General features: G+C 46.0%; 1 protein-coding gene across 11 annotated transcripts in view; it reads right to left on the reverse strand.

Annotated features, from left to right (window-relative positions):
- Cacna1b (calcium voltage-gated channel subunit alpha1 B) overlaps positions 1-20,538 on the reverse strand; it is a 155,354-nt gene that overhangs the window by 118,381 nt on the left and 16,435 nt on the right. For all 11 annotated transcript variants that reach the window (XM_075985330.1, XM_075985327.1, XM_075985324.1 and 8 more), the window contains exons 4-5: positions 3,443-3,534; positions 1,057-1,209 (exon numbers count right to left, since the gene is read on the reverse strand). In XM_075985330.1, coding sequence (XP_075841445.1) covers positions 1,057-1,209; positions 3,443-3,534 — 245 coding nt within the window. The remainder of the gene's footprint in view (positions 1-1,056; positions 1,210-3,442; positions 3,535-20,538) is intronic.

Consider the following 20,538-nt stretch of genomic DNA (forward strand, 5'->3'; position numbering starts at 1 on the left):
CAGCCTGGGGCAGGGGGAGGGGGACAGATAAATGATAAGCTTCACAAATGATTACTACGCTTTCTTCTTCTTCTCCAAACTGCTTGACTAAGGCTTCAAAAATACCATCATTTGGGCATTTGTGGCCAGCTGTCTTCGCTGTGAGTGTCGACAGTTCTGCTGCCCCCTTCGATTCCTGACACAATTTCCCTCATTTCCTTGTCTCATGCACCGCTGTAACTCCCGATGCCACAAGGACCAGCAGGGACCGCCACAACTTGTTTGGTTTCCCACGTTAAAGAAAGAGCTCTGAACTTACAATAGGGTTTAATATTTGTAGCGATTTTGGAAAATCTAACAAAATGACTTATTTCCAGTTTAATAAAAGCTTTTCTGCATCTAAAAGATAATTATGTAGCTCTCTCCTTTTTATCTAATTATGTCTCAACCCTCAGAACAGCCTCTGGCTTCACCTACAGCATATTCCCAGATCGTGAATGCTACCCGCTCCAGCCACACTCTCCAACCAGCCGAGGGCTGCCATACTCAACTTGCTTCTATTTTTGCCTCCCCACTGCGGCACTGGGGCCAGAAGACACCATACTTTGTTCAAAGCCCTCCAGTCTTCCTATTTCTTGTAGAAGGCTCAGGTTCCTAGCCACAGCCCCGAAGCCACATGATTTCCTTATCTCAGTGTTCCTCCACTCTGCACTTTGGCACTTACTGTCCCTGTAACTGGACCACTCTGGCTGGGTGGCCAAGCAGCTATCCTTGCCCTGCTCAGATAGCTGTTCGTCATCGGCTTTACCAGGAAGGCCGCCCCTTGGGACCTTATGCAAACAGGCCTCAAGCCATCTATATCTATTCTATATCTATATATTTTGTTTCCTTCATAGATATTTTCACAGTGTTGTTTTATTCATGTGTCTACTTATTTATTACTATTTATCATAACATAAGTTCTACCTTACTGGTCTAGAAGCTCAAAAGTCCCTCTGGTACTGGACCAGGGACCTGTTTTGTGGGTAAATACATCTGGGGTCCTCTTTTGAGTCCACAGGACACTGCGAGACTCACCTGTGCTGTTGGGGAAGCAGGCTTTATGGAATTTGCCCATATAGAACTCAAGGCCGATGATGGCAAACATGAGAATGGCAAAGAAAAGCAGCAGCCCGATTTGCAGCAGTGGAACCATGGCCTTCATGATGGACTTGAGCACCACCTGCAAGCCTGGAACCAGAGGACAGCACAGGGAAGGTCAGCGAGCAGAAGAGGCAGAGTGACAGCAGGGGAAGGACAGAACAGTGAGGGCTTATGGGGCAGGAGCCCTCATGGCAAAGCACAAGGTCCTCGGGAAAAGCAGGATGAACGTGTCTGAAAGTGAAGGAAGAAGACAGACAAGGGATTCTCAGAGCATGCGTGCGGGATAGGGAACAGGCACAGGGGAGAAAGATGAGGGAGAGTTCAGAGTCTGAAAAGAGCAGAAAACACCAAGGGGGGAAAAGAGAGAATGAAATACATAGAAGAAAAAGAAGCATCCTAAAAGGAATGAGGGATCTTGGGAATGAGGAGCAGGGGATCCTGGAAAAGTAAACAGAGACGCCTAGTAGATCCATCTCCTCGAGTAATTCTCCAAATTACCAGAAAGTGTTAGGTCACTAGCCACAAGGCACAAGAGAGCTGGGCAGAGAAACTGCCAAGATAGGTTATAACCCTTAATCCTTCACCCTTCCCTCTTGGCCTCAACTCTTAGATGTGGAACCGAACTCTTGTCTATTCTGAGCAGAACAGGAAGTCCACCAAGGGTTTTCTTGTAGAGAAACCAGGCCCTTAGTAACCCTAAAGCCAAATTTCTGCCAGACTGAGGGAATAGCCACAAGGAACTGTTGACTGTGGTTTTCTGTCCTGCCTGGTTTCTGTCCTCCTACCAGGTCCCACAGCTGTTTAGCCCCAAAGAAATCACACAGAGAGTCTGCATTAGTTACAAACTGATTGGCCCATTAGCTCAGGCTTCTTAGTAACTTTTATGGCTTATATTAGCCCATTATTCTTATCTGTGTTAGCCACATGGCTCAGTACCTTTTTTGGCAGGGCAAGTCACATCTTCTATCTTTGGTGTCTGGACAGGACTGGGAAGGAATAAGCTTCCTTCTTCCCAGAATTTTCCTGTTCTCATTGACCCGCCTCTACTTCCTGTCTGGTTGTCCCACCTATACTTTCTGCCTGGCTACTGGCCAATCAGTGTTTATTTTAAAACATAATTGACAGAATACAGAATTGTCCCAAACCAAGGAACAGCCTGTGTCCAACATGCTTACTAAGTCCCATGCCAACCTCTTGCCCATATGTACCTTCTTGAGTGCCATGACCCAGAAGCATACCTACTGGCCATCTCAGTACCAGGCCCCTCTGGCGTTAAGACAAGGTTGCCCTTCACAGCCTTAGACATTTCCCTGTTCTATCACCTTTCTTGGTCTCTAATCTGTTCTTCAATCCCAGAAAATGAAGCTAAGAGATAGAAACACAAGTCAGAAAAAACAACAGGGCCATTATGATAGTCTGAATGTAAGTAGTCCCCATAAGCTCATAGGGAGTGGCACTTTTAGGAGGTGTGGCCTTGTTAGAGGAAGTTTGTCCTTGTGGGGGAGGGCTTTGAGACTTCCTATGCTCAAGATACCACCCGGGATCACAGTCCACTTCCTGTTGCCTTCTGATCAAGATGTAGCCAGCACCGTGTCTGCCTGTGTGCTGCCATGCCCCTCGCCATGACAATAATGGACTGAATCTCTGTACTATAAACAGCCACCTCAACTAAATGTTTTCCTTTATAAGATTGCCGTGGTCGTAATGTCTCTTCACAGCAATAGAAACTCTAACAAGACAGTCACACTCTGGGATCTCGTAAAGAGTTTACTGAAAGGGGCTTTGTAGTGGTTTGAGTCAGAACTATTCCCCATCTCAGGTATTTGGACACCTGGGTCCCCAGTGTGTGGCCCTGCTTGCCAAGGTTATGAACTTTAGGATGTAAAGCCTTCCTGGAGGAGGAGGGGAACTGGGCATCCTGGCTTCATTTCCAGTTTTCTCCGTCTGCTGCCTATGCGTCATTGAGATGTGCTCTTTGGACTTCCTGCCCTGCCATCCACTGCTATGCCTCCCTCACCATGAAGGACTCTCCCTCTGGACCATAAATGAAAACAAGCTCTTTTGTGCGTTGTTTTTGCCCTGATGTTCACTTACAGCGGCAAAGGGTGACAATATAGGTCTGCTCCTCTTTCCTCTGTCAAAGAGAAACCTGCAGGGGTAGCAGGTAGAGTATGTGTCCAGTAGACACAAGGCTCTGGGTTCAATTCCCCAACACCCTCCCTCCACAGAAAAAGTATTCAAAGAGCCCAATACTTAGAAGTCACAGCTTTGATGAGGGTATAAGAGCTGTATTGGGCCTGACTGTCTCAGCTAGACTTACTTGGAATTCCAGACACCAGCTTCAGAGGTCTTAGCACACGCACAGCCCTCAGGGTCCGGAGGTCAAAGTCAGTTCCAGCTGTGGCAAGAATCCTGGAAAAAGCAAGGATAAGGGACAAGGGATAGAAGAGTTTCCACCTGAGTTCATGAAGAAACAACACTCATGCTAACACTGTGTAGCCTTTCTCCCAAGAGCAGCAACCATTCTTTCCTGTGTGCCTTGCCATCCAACCACAAGCCAGGAGAGGTCATGGCCAGGCAAGGGGAACAGAACTGACTCCTGGAGGACCGCTGGCAAGGACTTCATCTGCCTGCTGTCTGTCCAGTTCAAGGACTTCATCTGCGAGGTCACGCAACCACTGGCTTGACGGTGAATCTTACTCCAGTTGAGTCCATGCCTAAACCACATTCCCAAATCAGCCCTAACTGTGCTTCCTGCTGCTTCACAGTGTGTAGTGGCAGAGGTAGACTGGATCCTGAAGGACGCCGGAGTCTCACCTCCCATCACCCTCCATCATACTGCCCTAGAGAAGAGAGCGGAGGATTCAGGACTCGGGAAACATCACCATGGAATGATGTCGGCAAGAAGGCTGGGGCCAGGAGCCATGTAAATCCTTCCATCAGTTGCTTTTGTCATGGTGTTTTTATCACAGCAACAAGTAGTAAATAATACATGTCAGGTCCCTTCCTCCTGCAGCTCCCATGTCAGGCCCCTTACTCCTGCAGCTGGGCTCCCGTGTCAGGCCCCTTCCTCCTGCTGCTGGGCTCCCATGTCAGGTCCCTTCCTTCTGCTGTTGGGCTCCCGTGTCAGGCCCCTTCCTCCTGCTGCTGGGCTCCCATGTCAGGTCCCTTCCTTCTGTTGTTGGGCTCCCGTGTCAGGTCCCTTCCTTCTGTTGTTGGGCTCCCGTGTCAGGCCCCTTCCTCCTGCTGCTGGGCTCCCGTGTCAGGTCCCTTCCTTCTGTTGTTGGGCTCCCGTGTCAGGCCCCTTCCTCCTGCTGCTGGGCTCCCGTGTCAGGTCCCTTCCTCCTGCTGCTGGGCTCCCGTGTCAGGTCCCTTCCTCCTGCTGCTGGGCTCCCGTGTCAGGTCCCTTCCTCCTGCTGCTCCCGTGTCAGGTCCCTTCCTCCTGCAGCTCCCATGGGTCAACAGCAGAAATTTTGGGAAAAACTATCATTCTTACTAGAGTTACAAGATATGAACTGAGAGATTTTCTGACCTTGAAGACAGATATTTTTAATTAACTAAGCATACAAACCCATAACACACCATCAAGAGGAAAGTAAGGCACCCTGTACTGTTCGCCTCATCCAGACCTGCTCTGGCCGGTGACTGCAGAAGACACCCACAGCCCTCACAGACCCTGAACACAGAGTTCATGTGGCATTACTGCCAGAGAATTAGTCCACCCTGTACAAATTCCACTTCATCCAGGGACCTAAGCTGAGACAGCTTCCTGTCACCTCGAAACTGGGCCGGCTACTTGAGTACATCTGACCCTGGGATGGTTGCAATGGTGACCTTCATGCCACACAGAAATGGCTGCAACATCAAGATCCAAAAGCTGCTCAGAGCACTGACTCAGGAGAAAAACTGAGACTTGGCATCTACACTCGTGTAGCCTCTACCTCACAGATACAGGTCAATGTGCACAGAAAGAAAGCATGCACAGTCAGTAGCCCAGGACACCCACGTATATTGTGTCTGGCCTGATAAACAGTCAGGCAGTAGCCTTGTTCCTCCCTCTGAAGAGAGCAACACACAGCTATGTGACCACACACACAAAGCCTAGCCCTACATCCAGACAGACAGCAACCCTATCACACTCACCTGCTGTAGGCAGCCAGCAGAAGCAATCACACATGCCCAAAACTAACTCAACAACCAGTCAGAAAACAATCCTGTCCTCGATAAGCCAACACAGAGACACTGGCTTGCAGAACTTTCAGGCACTCAGGCCCAGTCCAATGGCCAACCAGGAATCAAACAGAATACTTAGTGCTGATAAAGGTAATGAATAAAATAAGAATACACAGCTAATGATGGCTACACAAGCTAGATTAAGTAGAAGGTGAATTAGCTAAAAACGCCTAATTCAATCATATGAAAAAGTCACCAAGTTTATGGGGTCTACAGGACATGATTAAACAAACAAAAACTTGCATATGAAAGTTCTAGGGAGTAAGGTGGAGAAAGACACAAAAAGCACATTTAACAAAATAATACCTGAAAATTTTCCAACTTGGGAGGGTCATGTTCATCTGGATTCATGAAGCCATAGGCCTACAGAGACTCAATCCAAAAAGACTCTCCAAGACACATTAGAACTTAACATTAGGTCAAAGGTTAAAGGCCAAGACAGAATTCTAAGATTAGAGCAGGAAAGTCACATATAAAGGACTCCCATTAGAGTAGATTTCTCAGGACAAACTTGCAGGCAGAGAGATAACAAGATAACATTCAAAGTGCTGAAAGGGAAATGGGAGCCACAAATGCAATACCCAGAAAAGTTTGCCCTCAGAAGTGGAGAACTAAGGTCTGTCTCAAATAAGCAAACCTAGATGGAATTCATCACCCCCAGACCAGCCCTGTGAAATAGGATTAATGAAATCCTTTATCTAGAAGTGAAAACATTCATCATGAAAGGCACAAAATTGTAGAACTTATTGGTAGAGAAGATATACAAAAGAGAAAGGGAAGAAAGCCCTGTCGCTATAGAAATCACCAAACTATATGGATTCGTGAAAAAAAGGAAGAATAAAATATATACATTAACAGCCAAGAGTAATTAATATGACAGGAGTCACTTGTTACCTATGAATAATAATCTTTAAGTAAATCTCTCAATAGACTGGCTAAATTAAGTAGAAGGCCCAACTGTATGCCCACTACAAGAAACTCACTTCATAAGAAAAGACACACTGCCTTCAAGTAACTTCACAAACAGGAAAAAGACGAAGAAGGCAATTATACAATGATAAAAGGACAAATCAGCAACAGACTACAAGAACTGTGAGCACATATGAACCCAACACTGAGCCAAACAAGCATGTGAAGCAAATATCAGATCTACAAGAGAGACAGGTTCCACAGTAATAACTGAAGGTCTCAAAAACCCAACTTTTATCAATGGGCAGATCCCTATGTAGAAAATCAACAAAGAAACATCAATTAAATGAAGTCAGGACCAAATGATGAGAGCATTTCCTACCACAATATCAGAATACACATTTCTCTAACTACATAAACACCTTCTAGGAGAACCATACGTTAAGACATCAAAATCATATCATGTATCTTTTCCAACTACAATGAAGAAAAATCAGGATCAACAATTATGGAAATCATATAAACACATGAAAATTAAACAGTCTCCTGAATAATTAAAGGATCATAAAGAAATTACAAAGAAAGACTGAAAGTATTGCAGGACAAATGAAAAGAAAGAAACAGCACATCAAAGTATACGAGATACAGAAGAGTAGTCCTAGGAGTGGGTTAGCACAGGATAAGCTGTTGGTCCAGAGAGTGTCCTATACAAACCAGACATTCCATTTTGCATGAATGTATTAAGTATGTAGCAAGCAGGAGTTAAAAAAACAAGTAGCAAGTGGCAGACAGGTAAGGTCATCAAATCGGATACTGCTAACACCCAGCAGAAATGAAATGGGGAGCCTACTAACACAGTTGGAGTTTTCTTTCACCTTAGCGTTCTGGGCAGAGGTCTCTCCACCGATGAGTTTCCAGCTTCTCATTCCCACCTTAACTGGATTTTTTTATACCATGGGATGAGCAACACTAACCTCCATTGGAAATGGGTTATCTCCTAGCTGTTCTCAAAGGTACAATGTTTTTAATGCCTTAGGCTGCTTGTTGTTCTCCTTTTCCCTTGTCATCGAGTCAGGTGACCAGTCTGCCTATGACAAAGGGTCTTGGGAGTCACCTGAGAACATCCGGGGATGGAGAGATAGCTCAGTCGCTAAAAGCACTTGTTCTTACAAAGGACCCATGTTTGATTCCCAGCATCTATATAGGAACGCACAATTATATTCTGAGAAGTCTGAAGTCATCACCCAGGCACACAGGAAGCAAGATAAGAATGCCTTGTTGAAGGAACTCAGGACCGCGAGGGGTGCACCCACACACTGAGACAATGGGGATATTCTTTCGGGAATTCACCAAGGCCAGCTGGACTGGGTCTGAAAAAGCATGGGATAAAACCGGACTCGCTGAACATAGCGGACAATGAGGACTGCTGAGAAGTCAAGAACAATGGCAATGGGTTTTGATCCTACTGCACGTACTGGCTTTGTGGGAGCCTAGGCTGTTTGGATGTTCACCTTATTAGACCTGGAAGGAAGTGGGAGATCCTTGGACTCCCCACAGGTCAGGGAACCCTGACTGCTCTTCGAGCTGACGAGAGAGGGGGAGTTGATTGGAGGAGGGGGAGGGAAATGGGAGGCGGTGGCGGGAGGAGACAGAAATCTTTAATAATAAATAAATAAATAATAATAATAATTTCTACAGTGACTAGGACTTACTTTGGGGTGAGGAGGAAGAAATAAGATGGTGGAGATATATTAAAGACGGATTTATTTCCCCCCCCCCCCAAAAAAAGAATGCCTTGCTGATAAAAGGTACCATGCCACATGGCTGACACAGACAAGAATTATGGGTTAATGTAGGATGTAAGAGTTAATAAGAAGCCTGAGCTACTAAGCCAGCCAGTTTATAATTAATGTAGACCTCTGTGTGTTTCTTTGGGACTGAATGGCTGTGGGACCTGGAGGGACAGAAACCTTCTGTCAACACACACAGAATACTATCAAGAAAACAAAAACAAAAAAAAAAAAGATTCTTTTCGGCTTGGCCTAAAGATACAGGCCTAGCACCTCAGCTGCTTGAGGAACTGAGATATAAAGACCAGATGGTCTAGGCCATCCTTAGCTACAGAGTGAGTTCAAGGCCAACATGCATAACTTAGTGAGACCATCACAAAATTGAAAGTAAAATTAAGGCTGGGATGTAGCTTTGTGGTGGTGTTGCCTAGCTTATGCAAGACCTAGGTTCAATTAACAATACCACAAAAAAAAAAAAAAGAAGAAGAAGAAGAAGAGAAGGAAAAAGGAAAGGAAGGGGGAAATTCTTCCAGTGTACATAGCAGAAAACAATTGGCATCCAGGAAAAGTAAGTTCCTAAAAATTCACATGAAAATTGAAAATGCTTATCAGAAAAATCAAATGTCACAAGAAGGAAGGAAAAACAAAGCCATTCGGAGCCATTGGCAGCCAGGGAAATTCACACCCCAAGCTGAGCAGGCTATGTTAAGCCTGGTGTTGTTTCTCCCAACAGCTCTACTGAAGGCAGAAAAACTTACAGAATCATGACAGAGAGTGGCTGGCTGATCCCGGCAAATGCTAAAAGTGAGCAGCCTGTGACTCAGGAAGCACTGCTAGCTATACAGACAATATATGCAGGCATGGTCCTGTAGCTCTTTGTGAAAGTCAAGATCAGAAATAGCCTACTGCTTTTCTCACAAAGAAAAGGGAGAAAATAATCAGGGGCTATGCCTATAATGGGCACATTATACTACAGTTAAAAATGGATGAGTGTGCAAAATTAAATAGGCCTACATACATTAGTATATAAAATGTTTAAAACAGGACTGGGACTGTGGCTCAGCTGGTAGAGAGCTTGCGTGGTATGCAGAAAGCCCTGGGTTTGATCAGCACCTGAGTACCGCATAAGCACTGTAGTACTCACAGCCAACCGCCTTTCCCAGGCTCTGAGACCCCAGCCCCTGTCCCAGCCCACTGTGTTAGCCACCAAGTGTAATGCTAAAACCCACAAACGGTGCTAGAGGTGTCTCTACCCTCATCTGCTGTTCAGAGACAGTTTCCTTAGTGGATTTAGCAGTCAAAACCCCAGAAGACTTGGAAGTAAACAAGGTTCTAGTCTTGGCTGTCAACTTGACCACATTTGGGATTAAAACCAAAGCAACTAGGCACACCTGTTAGGGATTTTTCCTTAACTGCACCATTTGAGGTGGGAAGACCCACTTCTAATCCGGATCTTTAGAGCTGGGAAGAGCCACCTTTAACCTGGGCTCCACCTTCTGCCGGCAGCCTACACGAGGACATGGAAGGAGAAGCTTGCTCTCGTTGGCAAGTCTTGCCTTTACCGGCATTAGAGCCTACCTCTACGGGATTCTGGCATATACTGAAGACCAGCTGAGACGTTCAGCCGCGTGACCTGAACAACTAGTGGATTCTTGAGCCTTCTGTTAGTAGATAGCCATTGTTGGACTAGCTGGACCACAGCCTGCAAGCCAGTCTAATACATCCCCTTTCCGTATACACAGATATTCATTCTATTGGTTCTGGGGCGCTAAAGCAGTGGTTCTCAACCTGTGGGTTGCAACCCCCACCGGAGTCACATTCCCGCTATTTCCATTATGATTCATATCAGCAGCAAAATTACAGTTATGAAGTAGCAATGAGATAATTTCATGGCTGGGCGCCAACACAACATGAGGAGGAACTGAATTAAAGGGTCACAGCATCAGGAAGTTAGGGAACCCTGAATAGTACAAAAATATTTATGAAAAATCAAACCCTCTGTAGTAATATTTTTTAATTATGACTAAGAGAATTTATCGGAACACAAGCAACTGCACAGTGAGTCTAATTTAAAAGGTATGAGGGCCAGTGGAATGGCTCAGCCGGTGAAGGCACTGCCAAGCCTGCAGCCTGAGCTGGAAGCTCAGGACTCACTTGGTGAAAGAAAAGACTTCAAGAACAATGGCAATGGCAATGGGTTTTTGATCCTACTGCACGTACTGGCTTTGGGGGAACCTAGGCAGTTTGGATACTCACCTTACTAGACCTGGATGGAGGTGGGTGGTCCTTGGACTTCCCACAGGTCAGGGAACCCTGATTGCTCTTCAAGCTGATGAGGGAGGGGGATTTGATCGGGGGAGGAGGAGGGATATGGGAGGCGGTGGCGGGGAGGAGGCAGAAATCTTTAATAAATAAATTAATTAATTAAAAAAAAGAAAAGACCTGATTCTCACAGGTTATCCTCTGCATTTAAAAGTCCACACTGTGGTGTGTACACACACACAGAGGGGGGGGGAGAGAGAGAGAGAGAGAGAGAGAGAGAGAGAGAGAGAGAGAGAGAGAGGGAGGAATACAGTGAAGACAAATAAAAGACTCTGGACTAATCCTCCTGCCAGGTGCAGGCGCCACATCACCACCATGGTCCTTCTAATAAGCATTTTACAGTCATTATTTTTGTTTTTATTTGGTATCTTATAATTGCTATCCTTCTTGTGGGCAGAAGGATTCTTCTACTGTCTCCCAAGAATGACAGGACCATTGATACCTTAAGATCAGAGTAGCTGGAATTGTCCACAGCACATTCCTTCATGGAAGGGGAGAGGCTCACAAACCACACGAGACACCGCTCCCCTCTCTAAGCATGTGTGAGCAGGTGAGAAAGCACTGATGGCAAAGGAAACTCCTTCGGGGTGGGGGGTGCGGCTCCCCTTACACTGCCCATGCTCCTGTAAACCCAGTCAAACTCACTGCTTCACCAAGCTGGGCTTGGGCAGACCCATATCTTTGGTCTATTGCTGGCCCGCCCCGCAATGAAGAGAAACAGACTACCTTTCAGAGTCACAGATAAATCCCCCACCAAAACAAAACAAACCAACAACAAACAGCAGCTTCAAGGTAATCTAAACATTCATATTAACAGTGATAGAGACGAAAGCTCAACACCAGGAGTGGTGGCACACACCTTTAATCTCAGCCTTAGAAGGCAGAGCAAGCAAACTCTGTTGAGTTCACCAGTCTATTCTAACACTCATTCTACAGTCAGCAAGTATTTCCTGAGTGCTTCCCACGTTCTAAGTCCTCAGCGTTACAAACCCCAGAACAGCCCGGTGGATGCTCAGAGCCAGCTGCCTTCACCTCCCTTCTCACTCACCGGTCTCCCTCTCACAAGGGTTAACGTGAATTCTGGGAAGAAACACAAGTTCTACAGATTCTAAACCTAATGGCAAAGGACTCATTGTAAATTTATAAAAGTGTGCACAATTCAGAGCGTAAAGCCAAAAGATTAAACAGTAATGGTGCACAGACTCACAAAGAAAGAATTAACAAGAGCTTCAAAACCAGGATGCCAAGAGGCAGCAAACTGGACATGAAAATGAAGATATAACGGAAGTGGTGGGCACAGAAAGTGGCACAGCCCATCTGGAAACAAACCGGCCCATGGGCACTGCACCATTCACACGCACCATTGTTTGCAATCCTGGGAACCTGCCCCACCAAAGTACCGCCAAAGCTGGTCGTCACAGGCTCACAATCAATGGCCCCAACTCAGAACTCTCGGGGCTCAGCAGAGAGCACTTAGTACAAGAACAGAACACAGCATAGAGTGGTCATTGCGGACAACAGCAATACATGAACGCATACATGTGACACAATGTTAAAGACTGACACACTTACAAAATAGATGGGCCTCCCACAGTCCTGAAAGAAAGTCATGGCACACAAAGCTCACAGATATAACAAGAACAGACAGACATGCGCTTGTCAGCAGGGGCACCGAGCGGGGTGGGCACCGCAAGACCCATTGGGGGCTTCTTTAAGGATGCGAACGTGCTAAACTCAGACCAAGGGGTGCAACTCCATGAACTCACGCAAAGCAGTGATCGTGCACTGCAAAAGATGGAGGTGGTGGTGTGCTTGCCACAATAAGCCTCAATTTTAAAAAAAAGGTTAAGTGCAAACTTTTCCCTCATTTATAAAATGTACGAGGACTCAAAGCCTCAGAACACACAGCCACACATCTTGTATCTGTGGGCGGTCAGTCCATACCGTGACACCTCTGCTCACACAGCTACCGCAAGACGCAGAAGCTTGCCAAGGATATGGAAAGACAGACACATGGCCCAGATAACCCAGACAGGAGGACATAACCTGGGCAAGGGATATCCTCATGGACTGACGTGTGGACACATGAAGGGACATGTGGACACATGTGTAGGCACAGGGACTCATACAGATAAAACAGCATTTCCCTGGGGAGCCGTAGCACCTGCAGTAGGAGGCCCTCCCAGGAACAGAGACCCAGAGGAGGGACAGGACCTTATAGCTATCATCCAGAGCCAACCCTGAAACTAACCCCTTATTACTCAAACTTGGAAGTCCCAGCTGGGTGTTCATGGCCACACACCCACAAGTCATAAATTGGCAAAGGTGACTAACTCCGTATCTGTCAGCAGCAGCATCGGGGCCCTCACAGTTAGCTGCTCCCACGATCTCCAGGCCTCATTCTTTGAGCCCAGCCATACCAGCTGGAATACCAGAGGTGACTGAAAACTGATGTCTTGGGGTCCCATCCACCTGGGCTGGCTCCTCGGGGCATCTGTACCAAGCATGGGGGTGACCACAAAGCTCATGGAACCCGGCAATCCCATGCCCATGTACACATACTTTTGGAGCCATCTAGGAACAGCCATCAAAACCACGAGGACAGCACTGAATCTGCACATAGTCTCTGCAAGGCTCACTGAGCTCCCCTACTGCCTCTCGGAACATAGGCCATCGTCTTCCACTTTGCCAGCATGAGGCTGAGCGTCCTCTGAACAGAGCTGACAGCTCTACCTTGAAGCTCCCATTACATAAAGTCCCAGCAAGGGAACAACATGGGATAGCCCACAGGACAAAACAGAAGGACCATACCATCCCAACATTGCTACTGGCAGCCCTTTGATACTTAGAAACATCTATGTTTGGGCAATAAATTAGTCAAAAAAAAACCAAAAAAAAAAACAAAAACAAAAACCCATCTCTCATGGGCTGCCACTCCAGTGATGGAAATTTAAAACGAGACTCTCCCTGCTAAGGGCTGAGATAGGAGGGGCATCTCTTCATCCACTAGACCAGGCAGCCTAACTCACACTCTGGGCTCGGCAAGTCGTGCCTGGAGGAACTTAAAGTTAGAGGCTCCTGCAACCTAAATCTAAAGGTCTAAGTGACAGCCATTTGAGTCACAGACGCTTGGCCCGTCTCTTGCCCAACCTATTTGCATACCTAGTCCTTTATCGCTCTAACAGAGGTCACAGAGAAGTGTCATGTCTGCAGTGAGACTCCCATGAAACGCTATGCAAATGTGCCCAGCTCCATTGGCACCTAGTGGCAGGCTCAGACACCAGTGTCCTTGTGACCTGCTACCACAGTAAGACAGAGAGTAAGGAGGCATCTGAGTTCCTCAGCTCAGGGTGCTATGCTTGGAAAAGGTCTGCACTGCACACCCTGGCTCTGGCCTATCCAGGGCAGCCCAGAGTGGCAGCTGCTACTCAGCAGACGGCAGCAGAGGCATCATCTCCCAGGAACTGCTTTGTCACTGACTTTCCAGGTGTCACCCAAGAAGCTGCTGCTGGTTTCCATGGAGATAGACTTTCTGAGTCTTATCCAAAGATGCCTTGGCTTTATCCCAGCCTCCACGCCCCATCCCCACTCTAAGAAGACAAGAAGAGCAGACCCAGGGCTCCCTGCCTCTCCTGTAGTACAAGCCCCTGCTCCCCTCTAAACCCAGGAGATCTCAAGTAGGATGGAGAAAGGCTTGGTCTGTCATGTAGAGACCCTGAGAACACCCAACAGCAGGCAACTGTGAGCTGCCCACTGCATGCCAGGGTCTTGCACGACATCCTTAGTTAGCACCACAACCGTCAGCAGCAGACACAGGACACTCACTACACAGAAAAGGGCAACTGGGAATGGAACCAGCCTGCAGGAAAGATCTCTGAATCGTGATAAAATCCCAAAGCCTCATTTGCCACATAGTGCCATGTGCAGAGGGATGTCCTAGTCCCTTCAGGAAAGGCCCTAGCCTTGTGCTATCAGCCTCTCCATCACTATAAACAGATTGAGACAAGATAGTACCCCGTGACTTCCAGGCCTCAAACGTCCTCTTCAGGCAGGGAGGGCAACCTCACAGGCTTCCATGGCCCTCACGATCACCCTCAGACCTCTGTCACTCACGTCCACCAGGAGAAAGAGACCTAGGAGGACACTGAAACCTTGCACTGGCTAGAGTGGTCTATATATGTGCAGAAGAGACCTACAGCTGATCAGGTGCAGTGGAGCTTGGGCCAGCAAAGCTGAGTGAGTGAGCAGGACACTCAGTGCCCCTGAGACCAGGAAACGCTTCAGGTGCTACCTGACTTTTTCTTAAGGGTTTGTTGTTGTTGTTATTGTTGTTTTGTTGCTGTTGTTTTGAGACAGATTCTCACATAGCCCAAACTGGCTTTGAATTCTAAGTGTAGCTGAGGGTAGCCTTGAACTTCTGATCCTCTTGCCTCCGCCACCACCCCACACACAACCTGGGTGCTGGGATTCCAAGTCTACACCCCATACCCAGTGTGTACAATGCTAGGGATTGAAGCAGCAGCTCCAGGCAGGATAGGCAAGCGTACGCCCCAGAGCTGCACTCCAGCCCTTCCCGGGGTTTTACTCTTCCTGCATCTCTAGGGACGAAGAAGCTGGAATCTTCCTTCTGGTGCTGAACATTCTGTATCTATGACCTGCGGCCCAAGACCTCTAGCTAGCAGCTAGCCCTCAGTGCTCAACCTCTACAGCTTTAGTATTAGGTTCAAAAGGGCCCAGATAGAACAGGAGGAAGATCCGGAGACCCAGAACACAATATGGAAATGTCCATGTTCTAATGTAAAAATCACTCCGAAAACACCACAAAGGGCCTGAGAGAAGGCTCACTGGAAAGCACTTGCTGTCGAACTGGGCAAACTGGGTTCAATACCTGGGAAATTCACACACAGGGTGGAAAGAGGGAACTGACTCTTGCAGGTTGTCCTCTGACCTCCCAAAAGTGTGCAGCGGCATATGTATGCATCCCATACACACACACTCATACTCCTCAGATGAAAAGCTAAGTGGATGAGCTCAACGTCAGATTGACAGGGACAGGGGACAGAACCAAGGAACTCTATGACAGAATATGATGGGCACTGCCCACTGTGAGCAGAGAGAGCACACACATAAGGAAAAACACAAGAACAACAAGGGAGGCTTGCACCTCTGGAACTATGACGTTAATACCATCACAGTTCCTGACGGGGAAAGAAAGGCTGGGCCTGGGAGAGCCAAAGTTATTTTCTAAAATTTAATTATTGTGCCTGAGAGATCCATAAGACAAACGCCTGTAACTTGTAAGCCCCTTGCCCATGGACAGAGAGCCCCTGAAATGCTGGAGGCTGTTGTTCGTGGGAGAAAACAAGCCACATGTTCTCACCCCTAAACAAGGGTGTTTGAGCCAACTGCAGTGCATGTACTTGATCATATGTGGGTGGGCGGTACATAGGCAGGAAACAGGTCAGGGTGCATGCTTGCTCCTGATTGGACCTGAGGAAGAGTGGCCCCACGGTGTTGCCTTTTTAAGCCTCTGCAAAATGTGACTTGTCGCCATTTTCTGGGAACCCTGGAATAGTCCTGGCCAGAGCCCATCATCCTGGCCAGTATTTAACGCTTGCTTCAAATTTAGCTCAAAAATTGTGGAGCTGGTCTTTCTCTTGTGATTCTCAGGTTTAACAGACTGAAACAGTGCTCAAAAATATGATGTCTGAAAAATATGAAAGCCACATAAACCATCGGACTCAAGATGCTGAATAAACTCTGAACGGGACCAATTCATAGGTATTCCAACTAAAACACAACATAGTAACCCTCCAGAAAATCTTAAGAAGTCTTAAAAGTAGACAGAAAAGCTCATCTTGATGATAATAGAAAGCAATTCATGAATTGATTTCACATCGCAAACCACACAGGACAGAAGGAAGTGGCACATTTCAGGGGTTGAAAGAAAAGAACTGTCAGCTGCAAAAACGTCCTTCAGGAACACAAGGGAAACCAGGACACCATGTGAGTGGGGGAAACACGGTTTGCTTCTCCCTCTGTGAGATATATTTGGTGGCTGAACCAAAAGTCAACTTCCTTGGACTTACTAACTTACTTCTAAATATAAACACAAGAAATGCTTAGGGCAATTGTAAGCAGAGTGTGGTAATGGCAGGATTTCTCCTCCTGTAAATTAGCGAAATATCCTCAGAAGGCGGGGCAAGTCTTGGACCCGCAAGCCACCACTTACAGAGCTGCACGCACAGCTGCCTGTGACTCCTGGGGATCCAATGACCCCTTCTGGCCTCCTTGGGCACCTGCACACGTGGCATATGCACATATAGACATATACATGCACATAAATAAAAATAAATCTAAAAGTAGTTAATTAAAATCATTATACATAATGACATAGGCAGGTTGAACATAAAAGGTTTAAAAAGAAACATGTAAATACTACCCAAAGAATGCAGCAGTAACTACTATCAGGGGGAGACAAAAAGCAGACTTCAGAACCAAATATTGCCAGTACCTACACCGAGACTACCTGGTGATTCTACACATAAAGGTCCTTGCTCTTAAGTCTCAAACCCTGGAACAAATGGCTGAGGTGCCTATTTAGCATATCAAAGTGAACCTGGCTGTTGGGTTCCCCCAGCATTCCACAGTCCCTACCCACCACAAGGACCCACCCTCTTCCCCCCAACTCTCCAGCTTGCCCTTCCCCCAGAGGCTCTTCCCTATATAATCTAGCCATTTTGGTTACCTGCCTCTTTTTTATCTTTTGCCCTCTTGGTCTTTGGACCTGGTTCCCCTTTCTCCCCTCTCCCTTCCCCTCCATCCTCTCCTCACATGGCTCAGGGTCATCCACTCTGGACTCGCCCAGATGTCTCTGCCTCTTGCTATGTCTCCCTTTTATCTACCATAGACTTTCTCCTCGGCTATACCTAGAACAGTCATGTCCTTCCTTTTTACTTACTTTTTCATTCACTTGCCATTTGTGCTACTGTAACGAAACAGCCAAGACCAGTATTTACAAACTTACAAATGGTAGACGTTTATATTTCTAATGGGTCTGAGGACTAGAAAGTCCAAAATGGAGAGACCGCCAACTGGATGTCTATAAAGGGCCAGTTTCTGCATCCCCACAGAGCCAAAGTGATGGAAAGGCCCATGAGGGTGGAGTCCTCACGCTGTCACTGCCTTTGAAAGGTCCCACCTCTTAATATGGTTGCATAGGAGATTAAAATTCAACATGCATTTTAAGTGGGCACAGACATCTAAAGCTTCCAGTAGTGTTCAGCCTTCCTAATGCTGTGACCCTTTAATACAGTTCCTCATGTTGTGGTGACCCCCAACTAAAAAAATTATTTTCATTGCTAATTTTGTTATTGCTATGAATTGTATTGTAAATAGTTTGGAGCCAGAGGCTTGCTAAAGGAGTTGGGACCCACAGGTTGAGAACCACTGATTCTAAACCAAAGCAATATGTCCACCAATCCACAGAGCTGCAAACAGAAAAAAGAAAAAAAACTAGTAAGCTGGAAGGGAGATATACAAACCTGAAATGAGAACTTAAGACTTCAATGCCACTTTCAAGAAGACAAAAACAAAAACAAAAAAAAACCCAATAATTTCTAGAATAAAGCGACTAACAGGAGGAGATGCTGAGGAACGTTCCATATGACATAACACACAGTCTCCTCAAGTATCCACAGGAGCAGATAACAACATAAATCAAATTTGTCCCCAAAAGAAGTCTTAACAAAATTTTAAAACTGAAATCATACTGAGAGTGATCTCTGACCACAATGGAGTCAAACGGAAGTGACAAGAGTCTGTAAAATCTCTAAGGCCTTGGACACCGAGCACACCTCTGAACAACGCCTAAGTCACCGCAGGAATCCAAAGCAACATTCAATAACACAGCCCTGAGTTAAACTGACAATACAGTATATCAAAATAAATGGTGGGCAGCTAAGGCAACACTAACTGGAAAGTGTATAGCACTGAACACATACACACACACACACATACACATTTAAAAAGGACAAACATCTCAAGCCACCAGCCTAAATTCTCACTACAGAAACTGAGAAAAAAGTAGAATGAACTTAAAGAAAACAGAATGAAGGCAACATAAGAGCAGAACAGGTTTTCAAACATTACGGTAAAAAAATCAGAGTTTAGCCATCTTTGAGACTAACCTCTATAACCACACTGGCAAATGAAAACAAAAGGGTAGATGCCAGTTACCCATCTACGGAATGAGAAGGGCCGAAAATTACAAGCCCTACGGGGTAAGAGCTCCTACAGAAGCCGCCACTCTTGAGACCTCAGACTAGATGAACGTCTCCCAAAAGAACACAAGCTATCACAACCCACCCAGTATGAAACGGATCATTTGACTATCCCCATGACAATGCAAGAAATGGAATCATAAATTTTTAAAACTCCCCAAAAAATTAATCTCCAGTATTAGAGATGGATTCACTCCAGAAATCTACCGAACATTTCAAGAAATGTCATTTTGATGTAGTGACTTCTAGAAAAGAGAACATTTCCAAATTTAATTTATAAAAGCTTGTATCTACTCGCAGGCAGAACCCACAGTACAAAAACTTTTTTAATTTAATTTTTAAAAGATAGAGCATCAACAAGATGGCTCGGCGGCTCAGTCACTTGCTGCCAAGCCTGATGAAAGGTTCAATCGTCAGGATCCACATAGTAGGAGGGAAGAAACTGCTGCAAACTATCTGCTGCCCTTTGCACATTGTAGCATGCACACACACCTGCATGCACACACACACATGCACACACACCTGCATGCACACCTGCATGCACACACACATACACACACATGCACACACACATGCACGCACACATGCATACACACATATGCACGCACACACACATGCATGCACACATGCACACACACACAGTATTTAAATTCTTTAAATAAAAACACAAAATAAAGACAGCTGTAGTAATGTGCCACCTGTTGAGTCCTCGCCCATGAACTGAGTCTCTATATAGTTTGCTGATTTTTTTGTCTGTTTTGTTTTTATGATAATGGGCACTGAAGTCAGGCTTTCGTACATGATAGGCAAGTGCTCTTTCGCTGAGCTACATCCTCAGCTCAGTTCTAGCTGAAGGGTTTGATACTAGATGTCTATTGCCAGTGTCATTAGGAAACACAAACTGTGATAATTTCAACACAGCATAGGGAGTCCACTGCCTGTGAGGACAGGAAAATAGAAATAACGATAACCCCAAATGAGCCAGCATAGACAGAGATCTCTGCACCCCGCCGGGGGATGTAAACACAGTAATAGTGGACCTGCTCTGGGCTACCACAATTTCTTTTAAAAACGCTAAACATGGAGCTATAATATAGCCTGATTAATATACTCCTTAGCTTCTCTCTCTCTCTCTCTCTCTCTCTCTCTCTCTCTCTCTCTCTCTCTCTCACACACACACACACACACACACATACATGGCAACTGTATTTGAAAATGTGTGGAAACTTTTCACAAGGAGATGGTTAGACAAACTAGAGCCCTTGATCTGCCCTTGGCTTTCCTGTGCATCAGACAGTGTTTTTATAAAATGTGTCCATCAAGTACTGAGTCACTTCTCCAATGACATTTTCTTGCTTTTGGCTTTTGCCACAACTTAGTGACTATTGCTAACATTCTTACTGGTTTGCTAGAGTGACCTGTGTTGCGTGATTTTTCATGGGAGATATAAAAACTTCTGTTCATGCTGGATAGGACACCAACAAACCAAGGAAGTCTGGCCTGATAAGCAGTGAGTTTGCTGGGGTGACCTACAGGAATGTGGACAACTCAGAGGTGGCTATGCCACCAGGAAGTGCCCTTGGCAACTATGGACAGCTATAAGAGATAGACAGACAGACAGATAGATAAGAGACAGACAGACGAATGAATAGGGGTGGATTGGGAAATGAATCCTGTAAGCCTCCCTCCAATTCTCACAAGGAAAGGGACTAACAGATCTACCCAAAGAGGGTCTCAAGTAATCATTATGGATGCTCTCTATCATAAAGTCCAACATAAAGGACACACTCTTGTGAGCTGATTGATATCTGACATTTTTACTATACTCGAGAGCAACATTTATCATAAGACGCATAATTACACACATAAGACAAGGAACT

The sequence above is a fragment of the Microtus pennsylvanicus genome, chromosome 9, assembly GCF_037038515.1.
Source record: "Microtus pennsylvanicus isolate mMicPen1 chromosome 9, mMicPen1.hap1, whole genome shotgun sequence".
Lineage (NCBI taxonomy): Eukaryota > Metazoa > Chordata > Mammalia > Rodentia > Cricetidae > Microtus > Microtus pennsylvanicus.